At 40.3% G+C, this 23,169-nt stretch overlaps 1 protein-coding gene across 5 annotated transcripts in view; it reads right to left on the bottom strand.

Moving 5' to 3' along the window:
* Positions 1-23,169, bottom strand: part of MYOF (myoferlin) — a 148,155-nt gene that overhangs the window by 61,208 nt on the left and 63,778 nt on the right. For 3 of the 5 annotated variants that reach the window (XR_004323874.1, XM_014558348.2, XM_006183659.3), the window contains exons 16-24: positions 21,931-22,013; positions 19,808-19,846; positions 17,580-17,704; positions 16,532-16,648; positions 8,724-8,901; positions 7,133-7,257; positions 4,793-4,899; positions 2,240-2,432; positions 899-1,054 (exon numbers count right to left, since the gene is read on the bottom strand). Coding sequence is in view for 4 of the 5 variants with exons in the window: in XM_014558348.2 (XP_014413834.2) it covers positions 899-1,054; positions 2,240-2,432; positions 4,793-4,899; positions 7,133-7,257; positions 8,724-8,901; positions 16,532-16,648; positions 17,580-17,704; positions 19,808-19,846; positions 21,931-22,013 (1,123 nt within the window). In the remaining variant the exon portion in view is untranslated. The remainder of the gene's footprint in view (positions 1-898; positions 1,055-2,239; positions 2,433-4,792; positions 4,900-7,132; positions 7,258-8,723; positions 8,902-16,531; positions 16,649-17,579; positions 17,705-19,807; positions 19,847-21,930; positions 22,014-23,169) is intronic. The other 2 variants (XM_014558349.2, XM_006183660.3) reach the window with 1 other exon arrangement.

The raw sequence follows: 23,169 nt of genomic DNA, 5'->3' as shown, positions 1-23,169 counted from the left end.
GTTTTATTTATTACTCAGTTTGCTTCCACGCGTTGCTGAGGTCAATTATAATTGTGGTTCTATCTTAAGTAAAATTTATTCCACCAAGAGACACTTGAAAGAAGATAATCACTCTGGTTCTATTTTCACCCTCTTAACTAAAGAGCAACGAGTGCATTTATTAAAAGTTAGCAGATAGCTCCTTGTTTTAAGAGGACACTCTCCCCTGACGGCTTTTTTTCGTCTTGATTTTTATTCCTCTCCCTGAAATTCCAAGGAACTCAGTTGGAGTCTGCCAGGGAGAGGGTTGTCAAACTTGCCTCTGGCAACGGTTCAGATCTGTTTCCATCCCCAGGCCCTTCTCTGGTTCTCCTTAATCACTCAAGAGAAGTTCTTAATCCAGGGTCCTGCGAAGGATTTATGAGATGTGCATTCTTTTGGAAGAGAGGGCCAGGAGCTTTCACCAGGCCCTTAAAGGAGTCCGTGACTCTAAAAATGTTTAGAACCCCTGCCCTAAAGTAGTAATTCTCAAAATTTTGCAATTTGAGGACCCACTTGGTTAGGGCATAGATTCCATGGACTATGTATATTACCTTCTCTTTTTCTCTATTTCCCAAATGCTCACTAGAAGGAAAGGGAGGAGAGGCATTGCTTGGCAAGAGACAAGTAGGTGGAAAATTCATGCCAGAAAGCAAAGCATTCACAATGCCGTATTAATAGTAGTGTCACAGAGACCTCTATGAAGTGTTCTGATGGAATGCCAGCAGACCTCAGACCACGCTAGGAATTACCACCCTAGAGGAAGGGCCATAATGGGCTGAAATCGATCACGATTGCCCTGACTGTTCAATGACCAGTAAATTGTAAAGCAGCCCTTCTTGGGAAATGGGTTTTGCATTACGCTTTGATGAAGCCATACCTTCAAAAAGATGGTCTGGGTTTTCCCACAGTATTTCCCAGATGCATTCTCGCCACTGGTGGAGTATAAAACCTGATGGGCGGGAATGCGTGCGTAGGCCAGTCTTTTCTCTCCCCGGATCATCCAGATGATGATGTCAGGCATGCTGTTCTGAGGCTGGTGATGTGGGTGATGGAAAAGGAAGCAAAGCCAGAGTTAGTCTATCTGCAGAGACACCAAAAGACCCTGCCCGCTGGACCCTCGGGGCTTCACTTAGCAAAGAAACACTGTGGTTAGGGCTCTGCCCAAACTCCTGACACATCTTCTAGGACCACAGCCTGCAGGGCTGGCAGGCAGCCTGTGACAGGCCAAAGGGAATAGAAGGAAGCAGAAGGGGAGCTTCACCTGCCAAAAGCCCTACCTACACAGCTCTGAGAGGGATTTGGGGAAATACCTCCTTTTATCTTGCCCATCATTTAAAGAAAGCCATCCACAGCAGTCAAGGGGTTACTGGTTTCATATATTTCATAGGACGCAGACAGAGCATCTCTATCTCACAATCTGATATTTTCCAAATATGAAATATTTAGTTTTTTTAAACCTTTTTTCTGATTATAAACGCGATATAAGTTCACTATAGAAAATGTTAAAAATACCAAAGCATAGAAAGTAGAAAATAAAAATTACCTGTAATCACATATGTATTTTTCAAATGTATTTCTCCCACAAACATATGACTACCACCCTCCCCCTCCTGACTTCTAAAGGTCAGGGGCAGGGTCTTCTACTCCCTTATTCTCTAATCCACAGAGCTTAATGGCACCCAGCATTTATCCAGCACTCAGTGTGTGCCCCGTACTGTGCTAACTCCTTTACCCTCTCTGTCTTCTTTAATCTTCACAAAACAATGCTGGGCAGTGAGTACTACTTTTATCTCCATTTTATATATGGGGAAACTGAGGCTTTAAGAGGTTGAACACCTATACGTGGTAGATCCAGGATCCAAAGTCAGGTCTTCTCAACCTCAACCGAAGTCAGCATTTTAATCCTTTATACTACACAGATCTGCTACACTATCACTCTTCTTAAAATATTCTCCAATTGTACCACGATGATGGTAATGATTTGTTCACTTTAGAGACCTTTTCAGGATGACCAACTCAAAATTCTTCTGCCCTCACCTCAGTGATGTTCACCCATTAGAATCGTAGCCCAGTAGCTCCTTGATTTCTTCATCTGTCAGATCTGCTCAATATCCAGGATAATGTACTAGATTTTCCCACCACCATCTCTATCCCTGATGCCATTTCCCAGCATCCCTCTTCCATACTGGGTGACATTCATGTAGTTTAAAAGCCCTACCTCTTCAGTCAGTTGCATTAATTTATCAAGCCAGTCTTCAATTTCTGCCAATGTGGGCTTCACCTCTGTGGCCTCAGACCTCATCCTCACAGCTGCCTCGTGTATCTGGGAGAGAGACCTGGATCGCAACTTTTGAATCTGAGTATCAAGAACTGTGACGTTAGCTTTGCCTTCCGTGAGAGGTAACGTGTACCTTTAAAAAAAAGAGAAAGAAAGAAACAGAATTTGCACAATAGCTTTTTAGGCTTCAGAACAGTCAAATTCATTTATGGTTGGTTTCGATCTTGCAAATCACACCAATTTCCTAATAGACTTCAAAAATGTGACCAGGTTTAAGCTAAAGTTGAGTGTATCTGGCTTTGGCAAAACATGCCTGCCAGACAGACTCTCCTAACTCTCTTGGGGAATGCAGAGGGATGAAAATTCCCAAGCAATTCCTTGGGTTTGACCCGAAGCCCATGGAGTCACTGGAAAGAAGACAGAAACAGTGGCAGCAGTTGGGAGGAACTGGCCTTCCCTTCTTCTGCTTCCTATGATCATTGTACAGACTCACAAAATGAAGGAGAAGGAAGGGACATCAGAGATCATTTAGCCAAAGGATTCTTAACTTGGGCACAACCCTAGGCAGTCTGTGGGAGGGCCTCAAGAGATCTGTGAATCCCTGGAACTGACAAAGAAAAGTGTATGTCTGTGTTGACATCATGGTGAAGACCATATGAAGACTTTGGAGCAGACTATCTGGGTATAAATCCTGGCTCCACCATTAACTAGTTCTGTGATCTTGACCAGTTACTTAATCTCTTGCTTTCCTATCTTCAAATGTGGGAAAATAATATTACCTTTCAGGATTGTGGTGAGAAATAAATGAATGAATATATGGAGAATATTTAGAGCAATTGCACAGTGAAGTCTAAATAATGTTGCAGCATCATTGTCATCATCTCATCAGATATTCAGAGGGGCCCATTAGTTCCCAAAGGTTAAGAACCACTTGTGCAGGCCAAGCTCCCATTGAAAAGGAGAAGTCCAGAACAGCTGAGCTGGCCCAGCATTAATCTTCTCTGCCAGGGCCTCCCTCTCACCAGAGCAGCTGGTGGGGCCACAGGGTAAGGTGGTCACCTATTCTGGGAAGTTCTACTCACATTGTCTCCATCTAGAATTTCCACTGGTTTGAATCTCACCCAGTTTCTTAAATGAAGGCAATCCTAGCTGACTTCCCTCAAACACAAATTTCCTGTTAACCTGAAGTTGAAAAGTATTCAATATGATTCTTCAAAAACAGTTTACATCAATTTGATTCTTCAAAAACTGATTATTTAAAAACAGCATAGATGTTTCTGGGTCTTGCTTAGCACACTTAAAAATTCACATACATTTTCTATGTGAAAGGTACTACCCACAACATTGTAAAATGATTATAAATCAATAAAAAATGTTTAAAAAAAAGGTACTACCCAATGTTTCTGTTTGGTTACCTTGGTGATTATGGCCGTGCATTGGAAGGGTGAAGTCCCTGAAATTATTTTTTGAGGCAAAAATATACATGGAAACTGCTAGCTCAAAAGTCACACATAAGGCCTTGGATAAATAGATGCTGACTGTGGGAAGTGTGTAGCAGGAAGAGAAGTTACGCTCATAAACCCCACTCTGGGCCTCAGATGGGTCATTTCACCTCCTCGGGCCTCTACTTTCTCAAATATAAAATAAGGAGACCCAAATATAAATTCTCGGAATTTAAACAAGAGCCAGCAGAACTTTGAGCTCAGCTACATGTCAGTTACCTAACTAAACCACTGGAAGGCACAAGAAGACTGGGAGACTTAGGCATTAGCCCAGAGGGGACAAAAAAAAATCCCTGGTTCTTGATGCTGGTAACAAGTATTCAACATGCTTTTCTTTTAGAACTTCCCTGTCCACTGCTTTATGAGCCAATATTTTAAATGAGTTTGGAACTATCACTTCCCCCTTTGATTTCCAAATACTCTGAGATCTGAGAAGTTCCCCCAAGTCAGTTCAGAAAGGTTCTCTGGCTTGAGTCGAATCTTCTGGCTTCATCGAAGGGAGGCTTGGCCAGAGTGCTCGTTAGGCATCCAGCAAAAGAGCAAAGAAAACGGCTGTTTCTAAAAAGTGTGTTTATGAGTTAGGAACGCTGTTCTGAATGGTGAAATCGATGCTCCACCCCCAGATTCTGGCTCTGTGGGAGGCAGGCATCTCCTTCCTCAGGGCGGTGGGCATAGAAGGACTGCTGGAAGGCAGAGGCACGGACCCACTCCCTCCCCAGCCCTCCCTTGCCTGAGGCTGCACAGGACGTGCTTCCTGGCGTGGGGCCTCAGCCTCCCTGGCTGCTTTAGAATTGGCACCAAATCGGAAAGTGGAGCTTTTCCTGCTGATGATTCAGAGACTTTTCCCAGGGACAGCCTTTTGAGAAGCCTGACTAAATCAAATTCATTTTTCGGGCAAATGCTAGAAAATTCTAAAGGCTCTTCTAGTCTTAATAGTTTAAGGAAGGGGAGTGTGGTTGGGAATTCTGAGGGACGAACAAGAGCATCATACCTGGTGTCTTCTATAACTTGATCAATCAGCTTCAGCCACATTTCTGCCAGCTGGCTTGCGGGAATTTTACCTTGTATCCCTGATTTTAGAGCCTCTATGTTTGATTGCTGAAGAATTTGGAAAGGGAGGAAACAATTGGTAATTGTGCATTATACCCGGTAAAGGTTTAACTTGTATTTTCAAGAAAAAAATACACAAAAAGACTTAACAGAAAAAACAGTGTTTTTTTCTTTGCATTTAATAATGTTCACCACAGCTTAGTACAATTTTTCTTCCAAGTGCAATCAACACTGATATAAGTAATAAGACAACCTAACCTCTTCATACAGCTTTGACCTTTGAAACCATGTAAATATTTTATGTATTCAAAAGGCAATAAAAGAACGACCAACAAGGATGGTGGAAGGAACCTTAAAATGGACTATAAAACAGAAACAAATGAACCTAACTACACATTAGATGAATAACATAACTACACTGAACTAACCCAAGTGCTTTTGAGCACACTGTTTTTACTATATTCCCTCAGTTTGGAGGAAAGAACCCTAAATGTATCACACTAATTTGGCTTGTTTTTTGCAGTACTCTATCTCTGGATTTTAGGGTTGAACAAATGAGTAAATATATTGAGGATAATGGAAGCCAGATTCTTACTGTTGGAGAAGTGAATTGTAAATATAGAAATCGGGAAGATTAGAATAAACCCTGTGACACTGGGAGGGAACTGGAGTTATCCTTACAAACGCACTGCATTTAGTATACAGACAGATATAGACATGTATATACATGTGTATGTACATGTGCAAATTTGTGCACATTTGTCTGCCAAGAAGGCCTAGAAGCAATGACATCCCAGTAGTAGGGAGCACTGTAATACCCAGACCTTGTTCTTCATGCTCCATTCCCACTGAAGGGAACCAGGGCTCCTTGGGGAAAAGGTGATTCCAGGGTTGGAGCACAGAAAGTACAAGATAAGCCCAGAACATATTACTGTGTCACTTTGAGCATTTGCCAACAGAGAGACTAAGGGAGAGCCCATCGTGATTATAAAAAAATCCTGATCCTGGAAAGCCATCGCCCTGTCCAGACTCACATGGAATTAGAGCAGCCTGGTCAATGGAGAGCTGATAAGAAGGAGGATGAAACAGCTGAAAAATACCCCCAGATAGAATTAGAACAGACGTGTGACCGATTCTCCACCAAACCCCTTGATATGGGGGATTGGAAATTAACACTACAACCACACTACGTATCAGTTGTAGCTTTATTATGTGGACAATTATGCCTAAGTGAAATGTACAATCCTCCTCCAGTTTTGTCTTTATAACATAAAATAGTATTTTTAAGTTTTGCCATGGAGTCTTAGATCAAGTATATTCCAGGAATCACACATGTCCTGGTCCAGCCCTGACAGAGGATGGGTCTTAGAAAAAATTAATAGTAATATAATTTGAAATCAAAACACTAATACCAGATGGATTTTATCAGTATCTGCTATAAATAACTTACTTTCTTTGACTTAATTAGAAATATCCCAACCATGTTTTCCTTCTCATCAGCAATGTCAACTAGATGGATAATCACAGATATCACATCTGTGCAAGTTCCTACCAGAGGGAACCCCCCAACCTCCAAACAAGAAGATTCCTCTAGTCTTCTGCAAGAGTGGAAATGGTTAGGCTCTCGTTCTTCTAAGCCCACTTCTTCCCACAGTAGAGATTTTTACTGCTTTAACAGCAAAGCTCTAAGGGTTGCACATTTCTATTGGAATAAACCATTTTCCACACCACACTCCATGTACAAATTGTGGCAGAAACTATGAATTGTCCCCCTCCTTTACTACCCATCCTCTCTTTTTCACTGTGAGAGAACTGATACCTGGACATATGCCTACCCAGGCATAAGACTGCATTTCCCAACTCCCCCGTAGTAAGATGTGGTTGTCTGACTGTGTTCTGGCCAGTACAAAATGAGTAGAAATCTAGTGTGTGACTTCTGGGTCTTCCCCTGAAGGGAAAGGCCTGTGTCATCTTCTCCTCCTCTTTTCCTTCCTTAAGGCCGAAGGGTGAGTCAAGTGGTGAGCTGCCTCTCCCACGCAGACAATGACAATGCCTTAGTGACGGGAGAGCAACAAGAGGGAAAGAACCTGGGTCCCCAGTGCCATGGAAACTCCTTACCGGCTTTGGATTACCTACCTCAACTGTTCATAAAGAAGTAGCTTTCATCTTGCTTACTATTTCATTCTGAGGTCTTGTGGTATAGCAAGTGGCCTAACCTCCATTCTAGCTAATACATAATTCATTATTTGGTGAAAAGGAAATGTGGAAAAGATAAACTTACCAGCCGTTCTGCCATGACAAGGAGAGTGTTCACCGCATCCAGGCGATGACTAATATCCTCCCAGTATGAAGTCAGTGTAACAACCGGCTTTGTGTGGGCCCAAGGCAAGTAGTAATAGTAGTTCCCTGGTGTAGAACATGGAGGGTCAGTGAACACTGGACACTTTTATTAAGGAGATGTGCAAACTGGACTGCTGATTAATCACAGGCTTAGGGAATGGTTTGGGGGTGGTCTGGTTCTTTAATTTTATTCAATTAAGCAACTGAGAGATAAATAGAAAGTTATTATTCATTCAGCCTGTTTTGAAAATCTCTCTACAAGAACCCAGTAAACCTAGTTCGATTATCTCAGGATCTTTTGGTGATTCAGGATCATGCATCTGAACATCACTGATGATTACATAACACAGCAGCAGAGGGTGGGGTGCATGCTGAGCATAGCTCAGTGGTACAGCACATGCTTAGCATGCATGAGGTCCTGGGTTCAATGCCCAGTACCTCCACTGAGAAAATAAGTAAAAAAAAAAATTTTTAACTAAAAAAAAAATAACATGGCAGCAGAAAATATAGAGAACACAGGAGATTAGACTATACGTCTTTGTCCCTGAAAACTGTTATTCTAAATAAATATTTCTTTGGTGGAAGTGGGGCAAGAAAAAAGAATTTTCTGTTTTTTAAAAGCCTTAACTGGGTAAATAGGGTTTGGTATTACTTAGAGCCTTGTAGTGATTAAGAATCATTAGCCAACATTTTCCAGCACACTTTATATTTTAACACTACTTGCACAAAAATTAGCAAAAACTATGGCAACACTGTTGGGACAGTTGATCAGGATTCCTCTCTCCCTTTTGTATACTCTCAAACCATTTGTTGACATCTTTATTAGGGCGTTCTCATCTTCTGTCTTCTATTATGACTTATTTTATACACTAGAATGTAAGCTCCTTAAAAGGTGGACTATTTCTCATCCACATTTGTTCAAATGCAGCTGTTTAATCCCCATGGCAACTCTGGAGAAGATGAAGGAACTGAAGGTTAGAATTAAGTGATGTGGCTAAGATCAGAGTGCTGGGGAGTAATGCAGTGAAGACCAGCAGCTTGATTTTCCAGGGCCTGAGCTAGAGTCCCAACCACTTCAACTACTCATTCTGAGAATGATTTGGGGGCAGAAGTGGGCAGGGGCAGGAGCTGTTTCAGGGGAAGCCCAGTATTTAGCAAGTCAGCATCTTGTGACTTTATAAAACAGAGCCAGCGTTGAAGGGTGGGTACAGCTCAGTGGTAGAGCACGTGCTTAGCACACATGAGGTCCTGGGTTCAATCCCCTTTACCTCCATTAAAAGAAAAAAGAAGACTAGGGCAGTTAATGTTGGGCATGGGAGGGGACTTTGGGGTTCAGCCCCTGGCAAAGAGCCTGACCCTTCTCGAAGGTACCTCTACTCCAGCCACCTCTTTTCCCCATTCAACCTTTTCCTTCCCACTAAGCGTATGCTGGGGATAATGGGTGCTGGAGGGAGAATCCACTGCATGCTTCTCATCCTGTGATGCACCTGGTGTAAATGTGTACAGGAGAGAATGGCCCGTGGCGGACTTACCATCAAATATAGCACGGCTGTATTGAGTGGTTGATGCCAAAGGCTTACAGGTCGTGTCAAATTTGTTGCCATAGTTCCCAATGCTGACTTCAAACTGAATGGCCTCGCCAACATCTTGCAACATGGTGGCCGAATGGAACACGGCAGACAGGCTGTACTTCCGCCTTCGCTGGTATTTCTACAAAGTATGGGGAGACACAGGGTTCAGTGAAACTTCTTTAGCTCTTATTTACATGTGGATTTCTAGCAGATGTAATTCTAAACCCAATAATTAGTGCTGAATTAAATGCCAGCAGAGAATGACCTGAATCAAACAGTTCCCCTTGTACACATACAAGTGGGCAAAGAAAGAAGTACCAGGATGTTCACTGCAGAGTTGATTGGAACAGAGAGGAAAAAAATGAAAACAATGCAACTATCTGTCAATAGGCCACTGGTCAAGCAAGTTACATTATGTCCATATAATGGAATGAAAGTTCATTAAAAGACTTAGGTAGACCTGTAAGTACAAACATGGAAAAAAGGTATATTTTTAAGTGAACCCATCAAATATACATTTTAATATTGGCATATGCATGAAGAAAGTCTGGAAGAATATAAATCAAATCATTAACAGCAGTTATATTGGGGAAGGTAGAGGGATCATGGCTAACTTTACTCTCTAAACTATACATTTTTAATAGTTTGAATCATTTAAGTAGTAATTTTCTAATCACAAACAAAAATAAAGACTGTCAGATTTTAAAATGAGATTAGGTAAACTTATTTTTCTGAAATAGAAATCAAACATGGTTTCTTTTTAAAGTTTATTCTGTACTTTAAATTTTTATTTTTATTGAAGTATAATTAAATTATTATATTAGTTTCAGGTGTACAAAGTAATGATTTGATATTTTTATACATTAGAAAATGATCACCATAAGTCTAGTTACCATCTTTCACCATACAAAGTTATTAGAATAATTATTGACTAAGTCCCTATGCTGTACATCACATCCCTGTGACTTATTTATTTTGTAACTGGAAATTTGTACCTCTTAATCTCATTTACCTTTTCACCTATGCTCCCATGCCCTCACCCTCTGGCAACTACCAGTTTGTTCTCTGTATCTATTAGTCTCTTTCTGTTTTGTTATGTTTGTTCATTTGTTTTATTTTTTTAGATTCCACATACAAGTGAAATAATATGGTATCTGTCTTTCTCTTTCTTATTTCACTCAGCATAATACTCTCTAAATCTGTCCACATTGTTGCAAGTGGCAAGATTTTATTCGTTTTCATGGTTGAGTAATATTCCATTGTGTGTATATATATCAATATATACCACATCTTTTTTATCCATTCATCTGTCAGTGGATAGATTGATACTTACGTTGCTTCCATATTTTGGCCACTGTAAACAACGCTACGAATATTGGGATGCATTTTTTTTTTTAGTTAGTGTTTTTGTTTTCTTCAGATAAATACAGGTATATCTCATTTTACTGTGCTTTTCTTTATTGTGTTTTTAACAAATTAAAGGTTCATGGCAACCCTGCCTCTAGCAAATACATCTTTTAGCACCATTTTCAACAGCATTTGCTCACTTGGTATCTCTGTGCTGCAGTTTGATAATTCTCACAATATTTCACTTTTTCATTATTACATTTGTTGTGGTGATCTGTGATCAGTGATCTTTCTTGTTACTACTACAATTTGCTGAAGGCTTAGATAATGGTTAGCATTTTTTAGCAATAAAGCATTTTTAAATTAAGGTGTGTAACTTGTTTTTTTTCAGACATAATGCTATTAGTCTATTTACTTAATAGACTACAGTATAGCATAAACATAAATTTTATATGCACTGGGAAACCAAAAAATTCATGTGACTTGCTTTGTTACAGTAGTTGCTTTATTGCGGTTGTCTGGAACCAAACCTGCAATATCTTCTAGGCATCCCTGTACTCAGAAGTGGATCTGCTAGACCACATGGTAGTTCAACTTTTAATTTTTTGAGGAACATTTATACTATTTTCCATAGTAGTTATACCAATATACATTTCTACCAACAGTGCATGAGGGTTCCCTTTTCTTCACATCCCCTCCATCATTTGTTATTTCATTTGTTTGTTCTTTGTTTTTCCAATGGCTTAATGAGTGTATGTGTCTGCGAGGGAGTTGAACACAGGGCCAACAATGACCATGGTGAGTGTCTATCAGCCTCACAGAAATGACCATGAGCCCATCAGGATTTTCTCCATTTGGGCACATAAAGCCTTTTGAATCCGTATCTTGGCCTAAATCCTTCTCTGTGGATCACATTCGCATTGGTCTTCAGGCACTTTGCCTTCTTCAGGCAAACAGAGCCATGCGATGGTCTAAGTTGCTGCGCCTCATTATGTCATGGGCATTCTGCCATTTAACGTTGTCCACCTCTAGAGTCTGCTCCTGATCCCTGTGGTACCCAGTCTCTGTATACACTTGCTCAGCTTGGCGGTGAGAACATCTGAGTTACTAGAGTGTAACTATGTGCTCCACTGACAAACTTGTGAGACCCACGAATGATAATTTTCAAATTGCTTGACAAGTTTCTCACCATAGCAAGTTTCGTTTGAAACCCCCTAGAGAAGGAACTCTCAGCTCTGTAGTCCTGCAATTTGAGATGTGGAGGTCACAGAGCTATCCATCTTTGGCATATGATGACTTTTTTGTTGTTGTATTTGTTTTTTTCCTGTTGCTACCAATTTGTGTACCACCATCTAAGTAGCAAAATAGTGACATCTTTGACTTCTAAAAAGCTAGTAAAAATTACTCGATCCCTGAAAAATACTTAGAACTGATTTTCCTTTCCTTTTTTATTCATCCATACCATGACCATGACCTTCATTCTGTAAAGTGAATCACAATCATGGGTGGGTCTTCTGCCTTATATGATGCAAGAACGTGGACATTCATTTACGGAAGTACTCAAACAACTATTTTTAAAACTTTTTTTTTTTAACTGTGGTAAAACACACATAACGTAATTCACCATCTTAACAATTTTTAAATGTACAGTTCATGTGATGAAGCACATTATATTGCTGTGCTACTGTCTCCACCATCCATCCACAGAACTGTTTTCATCTTAGAAAACTGAAACTCTGTACCCAGTAACACTAACTTCCCATTCCCTGCTACTTTCTGTCTCTGAGTTTGACGACTCTGAGGTACCTCACATAAATGGGATCAAACAATATTTGTCCTTTCGTGACTGGCTTATTTCACATAGCATAATGTCCTCAAGGTTAAGCCGTGTTGTAGCATATATCAGAACTCCCTCCCTTTTTAAGGCTGAATAATACTGCGCTGTACTGTTTGAAAGAGAAACTGAGGCATGTTTAAAATTTTTAATACAAAAATTAAAACTTTTTAATTAAAAAAATTTAAGAAGTGTTTATTGGAGCAAACATCTATTGGAACTGAGCATCAACAAAACACAAGTGGCTAGCAGCACTCCCGGGACAGAAGCTAAGGAAAAGACTTATGGAGCAGAGAGAGAAGGCAGGCAAGGAGATTATCTGATTGGCTACAGCTTAAGTGGTTGCATTATTTGGGAAAACCTAATTGGCTATCTATGATCTGTCTTTCGGTTTTGATTTCTTCATCTTGAGGCATTTCCAGGCCTAGGTTTTGGTGTGCTTACGTAGGCTCCCAAACATTAGAGTCACCTCTGTCTAATGGCCTCCCTGTTTAATTAATTTAAGGGTGTGGGTGTATATACCACACTTTCTTTATTCATTCATCTATCAATGGATTCATGGTTGCTTCTACCTTTTCGCTATTGTGAATAATGCCTCTATGAACATGGGTGTGCAAATATCGTTCTGAGTCCCTGCTTTCAATTATTTAGGGGTAGATCGCTAGCAGGGGGTTGCTGGATCATATGACAATTCTATTTTTAACTTCTTGAGGACCATTTTAAGAACATCTGACAGTGACTGTAGTTTGCTGTCTTAAAGAATGCCAGGACCTCCCACTATTACAAAAATCTCCATTTTGGTTAAAGAATTTTTGACACGGGACAATTAAAACCTCCAACAGGATTTCATCAGAAATCCCTCTGACTCTCCATCTTTTATTGAGAGTATCTAAAACATTGGTTTGCAATCTTAGCTGCACATTGAATCACCTGAAGAGTTTTTATTAATATCTGGACCCCATCTTCCACAGGTTCTGCCTGGGCATCTCAAATTTTAAAACTTCCCTATCTTAGTCCACAGTCACTTTGGTAGAGAGGGGCTTGGGGGACTTTTGTCACTTGTCAGGAGTCCCCTTAACTACCCACAAACTAAGCCCCGCTGAACCATCCATGGTTCCGAAGTGCTGCAGAAATTCTAGGTTTGGTTTAAATTGCTGCATGAAAATCACAAAGTAGGAAGTTATTTGTATTAGTCAGACTTATATATACAGCATAACTTCTTCTTTGTGAACCACCTAGGATGATATCAGGGAAGGGAAGGAGCAAAACTATGAAACACAGGGGGAGGGTATAGCTCAGTGGCAGAGTGCCTGCTTAGCAGCTTAGCATGCGTGAGGTCCTGGGTTCAATCCCCAGTACCTCCATAAACAAACAAACAAACAAACAAACCTAATTACCTACTTCTCCCCCCAATATTTTTAAATTAAAAAAATATGAGACATATATGGGGACTAAGTCAGGGCCTAGAAAAAATGATGGTACTCAAGCCGAAGCCACCTGTTACTGAAGAGAAGAAAGTATGCAGGGGAGGCATGCGGGGAGGCGTGGACGCCGCCTCTGGCTGGCCTGGCTCTGCCCTGCCACCTCCACATGGCCAGGATTCCATAACGTCGTTCTAGATTTTCCTGTGCAGAACTCGCAGAAGCCCCGAGAGGACCCTCCTCTCACCCTGGAGGGTCTGAGCTCTAAGACAATAGCTGGGGTTTCCAGGCATCACAAGTTCCAACAGAGTGCGTTCACACTGTGAGCAAGCTGCTCCGGATGGTACTATTTACGTGTCTGGATATCAGCAGGGGTGGGGGACGGGATGAAGACTAGGGTGACGGAGAGGAACTTGATTCATTTCTTGAAGAGTTATCTCCTAATGAGTTATTGTAATAACCTGGCCTTTCTATCCACTTGTTTAAGAGCTTGATTCAGCAAAAAATATGCCTAAGACTTTTTTTATTGGATACATTAAGGTAGAAAAACTGGAAAAACTGTGACTTAAAAACTGTAAGCAATTTCTGATTCTAGGAAGAGATGTGAATTCACATTTCAGGCAGACCACTGCTTTGCTTAGGATAATTCCCTGGGTAGATCTTAAATGTTACTATAAAGCAAATCCCTGCCACAGTTCTTTCACAACTTAAATAACCTGAATTCAACTGTTCTGTTTGGTGAAATAAACTGTTAAGTGTATATGTTAGATAGGACTATGGTTTCATCTTTGCCAGTTTTGGGGGGAAAATGTGTCTTCCCTTGAGTGAAGTTACACTTATTCTTGTGGTGATGTAAGTGCTCTTTCCTGGGGCTGCGGGGTGGGGATAGAGGCCACCTCAGGAAGAATGTGCAGCTGACCTTCTCCTTTTAAAGGGAAAACAGAGGAACTGGATGGATATCTGTGCAGCTTATGAAGAACTGGACTACTGATGCTGCAAACATGCCAAGACTGAAGAATCCAGGATACACTGCTTTGGATTCTAATCTCCTAATAAAATTAATTGTCTTCTTAGGAGTCAATGAGGAGGCCACAGTGCTCTAGGGGAGAAGGGAGAGTTTCCTCTAAAGGCAATGCATATTCTTCTGCTGAGTCATCTTGAAAGGGGCAGATCTTATAACAGGCAGACATGACACTACCAGAAGGAAGAAGAAAGCCCTGGTCTGCTTGGGAACATGTGGCAGTTGGATGTGGACTCCAAGGTGATGACGTGTACGGGGCGGTACTGGAGGTTGGGGCAAATGGAGAACCGAGATCTGCCACAAGGAGGCAGGCTGGAGGGAGACAGGAAGGCCAACTGTAACAGACCCAGAAAGCCGGTCTGAGCCATATTTGGCAGCCACTTCAAGGTACCCATTTCATGGGGTTTCTCTACTCTTGTCCCTGACCTGGTAGTAAAACCTTTTTAAAGTTGCTGTTTGGTTTCTGATGTAATGAAGGCCCTATCCCCTACTTGGAATGCAGGGTGAAGGAGAGGGCAACAGCCTGAGGAAGCTTGTTGGTGGGAGGGTGGAGGGGTGGAACCCAGCAAAGAGAGGTCTTAGGCAGAGGGGCATCGGTGAGCTGGGCTGCTCTGACAAACTATTCAGATTTCTAGAACATGTAAGCATCAACCTGGGATTCTCAGAAACAGTTCGGGAAGAGGTAGTATATATAGACAATGGAATATTATTCTGCCAGGAGAAAGAAGGAAATCCTCTATTTGCAACAACATGGATGGACCTTGACAGCATCATGCTAAGTGAGATAAGTTAGACTGAGAAAGACAAATACTGTATGATCTCACATATATGTGGAATCTAAAAAAGCTGAACTCATAGAAGCAGAGAGTAGAATGGTGGTTACCAGGGGCTGGGGGAATTGAAAAGATGTTGGTCAAAGGGTACAAACTTGCAGTTATTAGATGAATTAAGTTCTGCTAATGTACAGCATTGTAATTATAGTCAATGATACTGTATTATATCTTTCAAAGTTGCTAAGAGACCAGATCTCAAAAGTACGATAATTCTGTGACACAATGGAGGTGTTAGCTTACAGTACAATGGTAATCATATTGCAATATACAAGTGTATCAAATCAACACATGTACACCTTAAACTTACACAATGCTATATGCCAACTGTATGCCCATTTTTTAAGTTAAAATAAATAAACAAACAAACCAGCATGATTTATCAAAAAACAACTCCAGAAATTAACACATTGTAAAATGACTATACTTCAGTAAAATTAAAAAAAAAAACCCCAATAACCACAACCACAGTAATGGTATAGAATGCTCTGGAAATGATTCTGTGAGCAACAGAGACAGGATTGATTTAATACTGAGCTCTCCATCACATATGCTAATAAATCTGTACTGCAGATGTCAATTAACTGACAAGGAAAAAACTGAGCATTTAACCATTTCCTGATAAGAATATTCTTCTTTTCATATTTATTGCCTTGAATTAATTACACTGACATGTGAATTTACTAGAAAAAAATTGCATCTGTGGTTCTTTGCCACATGGGTCATGGGTATTATGCACAAGTTGTCTCCATAGAGGGCAAAGAACTGATTAAAAACAAGAAAAAGAAATAGTTGGGGAGGTGAACTTGAAGACTTCCTGTCTTCAAGGCATGATGGGGGCTCAGAGCTGCTGCAGTGTGGGCATTAATATAGACATGCCCTCACATGCTGGGAAGCTGAGATATGGCAGCTACTTCTGAAGATGGAAGTGACTAGGGTGGCTCCTTTACCATTTGGGATGTCTCTAGTGGCCACCTCCCCATGACACATCCAAGCCCAGTTAAAACACAGGCCCTTCAGTTTGGAGGGTATCACCACTCTTGCTGGTTTTCAATAGGGTATTAACACCCCAAAGGTGAAGCAAGTCTCATCCCACACACAGGGCTGTGGGAGGTAGATCAAGGGGGTGTTTAGAGGCACTTGCTATGCCTCTGGTCTCTCTCCATCTCTGCCACAGCTGACCTTCGGTCCCCAGACACCCCCTTCAGCCCCACTTGCTCAGGCAGGCCAGTACCAGGCAGGCCAGTACCTGCCAGCCCACCACCAACCCCCTAAAATACCGTTTCCATACCAACTGTCCACACTCCAACATTTACCTCAACAACCAGCAGATCATCATTTGAAATGGGCTCAAGCTTTTTATCTGGTGGTGTCTTTTCAAGAAGTGTGCTTAATTCAACCAAGATTCTGCCTCTGTAGGCAACTCCTTCCCCCTGAAAGGCAACAGCACAGGGTTATTCCTGCAGGCATGAATGACAGTCCAAAGATTCTGTCGCTCTAGTTGGGCCAATCCAGCTACAACTTAAAAGTTCCTCGTTCCCCAAATGAATCAGTGGGTAACTCTCTCAGCTGGTCTTTGGTATCAGAAAGAAAAAACTGTGTTAAGTTGGCTTCTTTTCTCCTCTTCTCGGAATAGGGAGGATGCCATGTTGGCAACCAGGGCGTGTCAGAGTAGCCAGGAAATAAAAGCGGAAGGTGTTCTGGGTGTGGCCGAATGTGAGGATTCACTGCAGATACTCCTCCCACCATACCCAGCAGTGCTGGCAACAGAATCCTCTGGAGAGGAAGGGGTGGTTTCCACCTCCACAGCCAGTCCTCCACCCGACCCCACCCCCACCCCCAGGGCTTTCTCTCTACCTCAGTCCCTTTCTTGCACTTTGGGAGCTAACTAATACACATTACTTGGGCTTCTAATGTGGTAGAAAGACCACTTCCCACGTCGAGGCCTCCATGTCCACATCTATAAAATGAAGAGGTTGGATCAGATCAGGGATGGTAATTTCAAGCATGTCACCTCCAGTTATTCGGTAAATTCATAGAACATGGCGTTGAACAGAATTCTGAGGTAGTACATTTGCTTTTCGGAAACAGCCAACGTTGATGACTGGCCCTAAGTGTAGGATTGGAGGAATGGCCATGCTATGCATTTGCAATTGCCAAATTAGGTGGTCTCCAGGACCCTTGCCTGTTCTTGCATTCTAAGACTTGAGGAACGTGAGATTTCGATCCTTTAACACTTGATCAGTCACCTGGTGGGTTTCTGGTGGGGGGGAGGCCTAAATATGAGACTTAATTGTAACCATTAGAAGAAGGCACCACATTAATCAGTGCTCATTAATAACAAACCCTAATAGAAGAACTAACCTTTCCCGTGTTTAGCTCATCGTAGGGGTCTGGGAATCCTGTGTACTCTCTTGGGCTTCCGTAAAGGTTCAGATAACAAGGTCCAAAAGTTGGAACAAAGCCCACCTCTGTTTCTCCTGTATTTGCTGAGAGATAACATCATCATTAGATTTTAGGCTTTTAACACTCAATCTGTTGAAATAAGTATTAGTTATTAGTTAGCTGGGTGAGACTGTTTTCCTCCATTTTGTGCGTTAGTCGTATTAGTGCAAATTCTAGATATTTGTGAGACTTGCCACAGTTCCCTCATTATTGCTATAAAACATTAAATAAAAAACATTTGGGGAGGGTTAGTTCAGGTAAACTTAAGTTATTCTTACATAAAGATGATGATATTCAAGTGAAAAAATAATAATAAGTTGTTCTTCACATTTTTTGCAAGTTTATAATTGGCATTGAAGTAAATATGTCATTGGTAATTAGAGTAAAGACTATATTGTTTTGGAAAGTCATTTAAATGATATGTGTCAGATTAAGTTTATCTGTTCCTCAAAAATGTCATTTAGTCTCAAGTAGTTAGTATAAATCTGGCAGATGCTGTTAAAAATACAAGCCATTTAAAATTTTTATATGTAACCGTCAACTGCCTGCCTATGGTTATGGCCATGTGATACTCACAAGCAACACGAAGTCTCCATTCATGGCATTCTATCTCTGATGAGCATCCAATATGCTCCATATTTCTGCTACCTGGTCTTAGCAAGACTACTCCCCAGTGAGGGGCACTGCAGGCAGTGTAAGGAAATAGCAGAGTCAAAGGGAAGTTGCAGGTGAAGATGGGGAAATGCAAGAGCTGCCTCCAGTCATCTGAATGGCTCCCATATGGAGGAGGGATGGACTTGCTTCCAAAAGCAAGGGAAGGACCACGGCTGGGAGCTACCAGGTGGCCAACTTTGGTTCATTCAATGTAAGGAAGAGCTTTCTGTGAATTAGGGATGTCAAACAACAGGACAGATTGCCCTGGGGACAGAGGAAGTGTTAACGTCATGATTTCAGCCTGTCTTTCAGGATATTGTCAAGATCATTCCTCTATGGATGACAGGTTGACCAGATGACCTCTGTGGCCTTTTCCTCTGTACTTAAAACTAAGGCAGAAAGGTAAATGTGGAGTAACAGGTGAGCAGAATGCCCATTAATAAACAGTTGAGCAAACTGTATATACATGTAGTTTGCAATCTTTTTCACCTCTCTGAGGTTCCTTTGCATTTTGGACTTCCATAAGTCGTCACTTTATATTTTAATTTTTGAACCTTAAATAGTTGTTTATCTCTGTGACTACATTATAAATTCCTTTGGTGGATGAGGCAGGATTCAGGCATGTTTTATTCTGACTCTAAATACCTAGTCCTGGTTCAATCATGAAATAGTACCACATACATATTCTCTGATTGATTGAACAAATGGTTGAAGGAATGCAGTGTTATCAGATCTGCCAAGTCCGTTACAAACCTACGAATACTTCATATTCATATAAAGTCTGATTGTAAGATAATGAGATTGAATTTTAGAAAAAAATGAGAAAAAGGCATTGTGCCAATAACATAAAGGCAGATGAGAAAACCTTATTTTCGCAGTTTGCAAACCTTCTCACATGCAACATCTCTTTTCCCTCTGACTACAACCTTGGGTGATTAGCAAGGCAGTGATTATCACGCTCAATTTGAAAGAAGACAAATTTCTCCAAACTACAGAGTCTTCATCTATTAGGGGAACAATAACATCTGCCCTAAGAGGGTTGTGATGGTCAAGTGTGAGAGCATTGAGCAAACTTGCAAAGAATGGCAAGTGCTGTGCAAACCCAAGGGCAGGTTATGATCCTGCATAACCTCCTGCATAGTTGGAAGATGAAGACCTTCAAGGTACAAAGTGGAAAACATAAACAACAACAACAACAAAAAATGTTATACAAGTATTTACAATGATGTTATACAAGTAATTACAAACAGGACGGTATGCATCTAGGTGAAAACATGAGGCATGTAGCAAAGCCTGGTTAGCACATTTGTGTAAACTTAGCTTTGCAGGACAACGGGACAACACTGATACAAAAATTATTACTCTAGCAAAACTATTTTTAAGACAGCAAAATGTAAAAAAAAAAGGTGATAAAGTCAATCAACTGATAAATTCTTAATTGGGTAATAGTAAACAGAAAAATCAAGAAGATAGCAAAATTACAAAGCATAAACCTGTATATGATGCAGCCCCAGATCCCGAAGATGAGAAATCTATGTAGTAAAAATACGGTTGGTTAAACAAGAGAAATACGGGCATGATAAAAGAGACATGAAAAAGTTAATCAAATCCAGTGCTGGGTAAGTGGTTTAGCAACACCAGAAAAATCCCAAATTCAGACTCAAATCACACGACACTTTTGTAATTTATATGAGTGTCACTGGTTAAATGCAAACTAGCTCAAGGCTTTGTGACAACTGGCAGCACCACCACATGTGAAATAACCCAGTCTCATTAGCCCCAGGGTAGTGAAGCGTCTGAGAACTAGCTTCCCACCGTCAGAGGAGGCCGGGGGAAGTTACCAACATTTCATGATTTTAATAAAATATTTATTTGTCCTATGTCTGACTTAAATGGGATTAAGATCAGAGAATCCAAGTTAATTCAGTCTAAGGTTGTGTAAGCAAAGGCCTATTTAATAGTACATTATTTGCTTCTTTTGGGGGCTTGGGGGGATAGCTGCTCACTGCTATTTTGAGACCCTGTTAGACTGTCTGTAGGGCCTGCAATGAGAGAAGGCCTCAGAGACAAGGGCTGAAACTGCTGGTAACAATTTGTTTTTAGTTCTTCTGGACATAACTATCGTATCACTGAAAAAAAATGCTCATTCTATTATCTCTTATATAGTTATCTTTAGGTAATTATTTAATGATTTCCTGTTAATGATAAGTCAATTTAAGTACTTTTTACCCTACCTCCCATATAGTTATAGCATGATTTTAAATTACTCTCTTGGTTATCTTTAACCAATAAATTTAATCTAGTCTTTATCTAACCTATGATTTAACCTAGCCTTTATATCTGGATCCCCCACTTGATAAGAAGAGGTTAACAGCGTGTCTACCCTTCCCTGCCTCTCTTCTTCGTGTTTTCACTCCTAAGCTCTGTCTTCTATGGTTGTACGTTGTAAGAGGCGATGATATTTACCTTCTATTTAGAGCTTTGACTACAGGTTTAATGAAACATTTTAAAAAACAATTAATAGTGCTTATATTATAACCACTATATAATATTGTATTCTGCAGAGAAAAGGAGAGTTGTAATTACATTTCCTTTGTACAGGTCCGGCAGCATGGTCCCCTATGCCACTTGGCAGAGAATGTCTAGATGGAATCTCTTACCTTCTACCAATTGCTTAAAACAATGGAATACTTGACTTTATATTTGGCCTATACCTTCCTGGTTCAGCTCTTTATTTTTCCTGGAATTTCTAATTGCCTTTTTTTTTCATGCTTCTTGAGTGAGGAAATCTTTATCTTCTTCACCAAATCTCTATTACGTTTCAGGTTCTATCTATTGCTTGGTATACAATATTTAAAAAAAAAAAAAGACCTATAAAGTCTTCTTTTAAACAAGATCAGGATGAGAGGAACCTTAGGTTCCCCAAAACAAAACTTTGTCTCAAATTCTCTCACTTTACTCAATGTGTTTAATCTATTGGTAATTATGAGAATTTTTTTGGTAACAAAAAATAAACTGATGATATTAATGTGTTAACATTAATTTTTTCTCTTACCATCTTAATTTTATCTCCTTAACTCCCTATTACAATTTCTGATGTATACACAGAACCATAATACCAGGCATAGCCAATTAGTTTACCAAAAACAACAAAAAGAAGCTTATCAATGCCTGTTGGCATAAAAATGCATGAAAACAAAATGCACATTATCTGGAGTGGAGATTACATGGTTCATTGCCATCTGACCTCCTTGTTCCTGCCAAGGAAGTCAGTAGAGAAGGGAATAACATTTTATATTTGGGTGAACTGGTGTCAGTTTCACCCTAAAGAACAAGGTGCATTCTGTACCGACACTCAAAAATTTGTAAAACAGCTACTGGGAGAGAGTTTTTGGATGGGAGCAAGAAAGCTAAATTTTTTAAACTTAAAGTTACCTTGATTATTAATAACTAATTCATTGTTTGGCTGGTCGTTATCAAAACATTACTACATGGTTCACTAGGCTTATTATTTGTCTTTTAAGAAACTAAGTTCATTGTCAGGTGGCTACCCCAGTTCATTCTTTTTCCAAAAGTTCTCCATCCTGTCTTGTTCCAGCTCTGCTGTGTGACTCACCTTCCACTTCCCCACCAGAGGCAGCGATTTTAGAGAGGTGTAGATATGTTGTTCCAACAACATCATTTTTGGTAAGACGGTCCCTGTGTAAAAGAACAGGTTAAGGCCTCCACCTATAAAGATAGATCTTCATTTCAACAACAATAAGATAGAGTTGGAAAAGACCTTAGACCACAAAAATCACCCTGTCCAGTGGGCCTCAAGTTTTCCCATTCTCTAATAATCACTTGAGAACCACCACTACCCCCCATCTTCTACACTACCCCCCATCTTCTATTCAAGCTTTTGATTCAATAAAAGCAGGGGTGAAGAACAGAGAGTCTGCGTTTATAACAAGTATACATCCCAACTGATTCTGATGCAGATGGTCCTCCAACCACACTTCAAGAAACATTGATCTAGTCAGACAACTCATTTCAGTTATGGAAACTGAGATTTTTACAGAAGTAAAGGGATCTGTCTAAGGCCACATTCAACACTGTTGCCATAAAATGAATGGATCAATTACAGGCACATTGCTTGGTGAGTGTAATAAAGCCACATTACATAGAAGGAGTGCACATATCTTATTTTAGCATGGTCACACTAATGACTATGATGACGCCAACAACTACGCTGGGCTATATCTAAGGCTCCTTCATAAAGAAAAAACTTCCCTTTCAATTCAAGTATTAATTGGGCAGGTACTAGGAGAGAAAGACTATTTTTTATGACTACATTTGCTTACCTAGAGCCTGAATCTTATCTATGTGGTAGGGACAAGTTTGCTCACTACAAGTGTATACAACTTTGTGTATCTTTCCATGGGTATCTTAGAGAGTCTGTGAGTCTAACTCAGGAAATGGTCCCTGGCTGAGCACATAGTAGGTTTACAAAAATAAGGCTTATATTAATAACATGCTCTCTGTTTAATCACTCTTCTTTATTTCATTTAGTGGCACTCACTCTGAAGTTTAGGACCCCATGGGAGGGAGGAAAAAGGTTCATTCAGTATTTTGAGGAAAGATTATACTATAGTATATTATTATATTTAATAGTAATATTATGTACATTATGTATAATATTATACATTATATAGTATAATAATATTAAGTTATAGAAAGTGACTAATTAAACATAGTTTGCATGAGGAAAAATTATTACTTTGGGGTATTAAGCCCACCACATGCATGAGACTTGCACGTTCTCTGTCCATCTGGACAGGGTCTAGAGCACACTTAAAGAATCCTTAGCTTCCCT

The sequence above is a fragment of the Camelus ferus genome, chromosome 11, assembly GCF_009834535.1.
Source record: "Camelus ferus isolate YT-003-E chromosome 11, BCGSAC_Cfer_1.0, whole genome shotgun sequence".
NCBI lineage: Eukaryota > Metazoa > Chordata > Mammalia > Artiodactyla > Camelidae > Camelus > Camelus ferus.
This window is presented reverse-complemented; position numbering and strand designations above follow the sequence as displayed.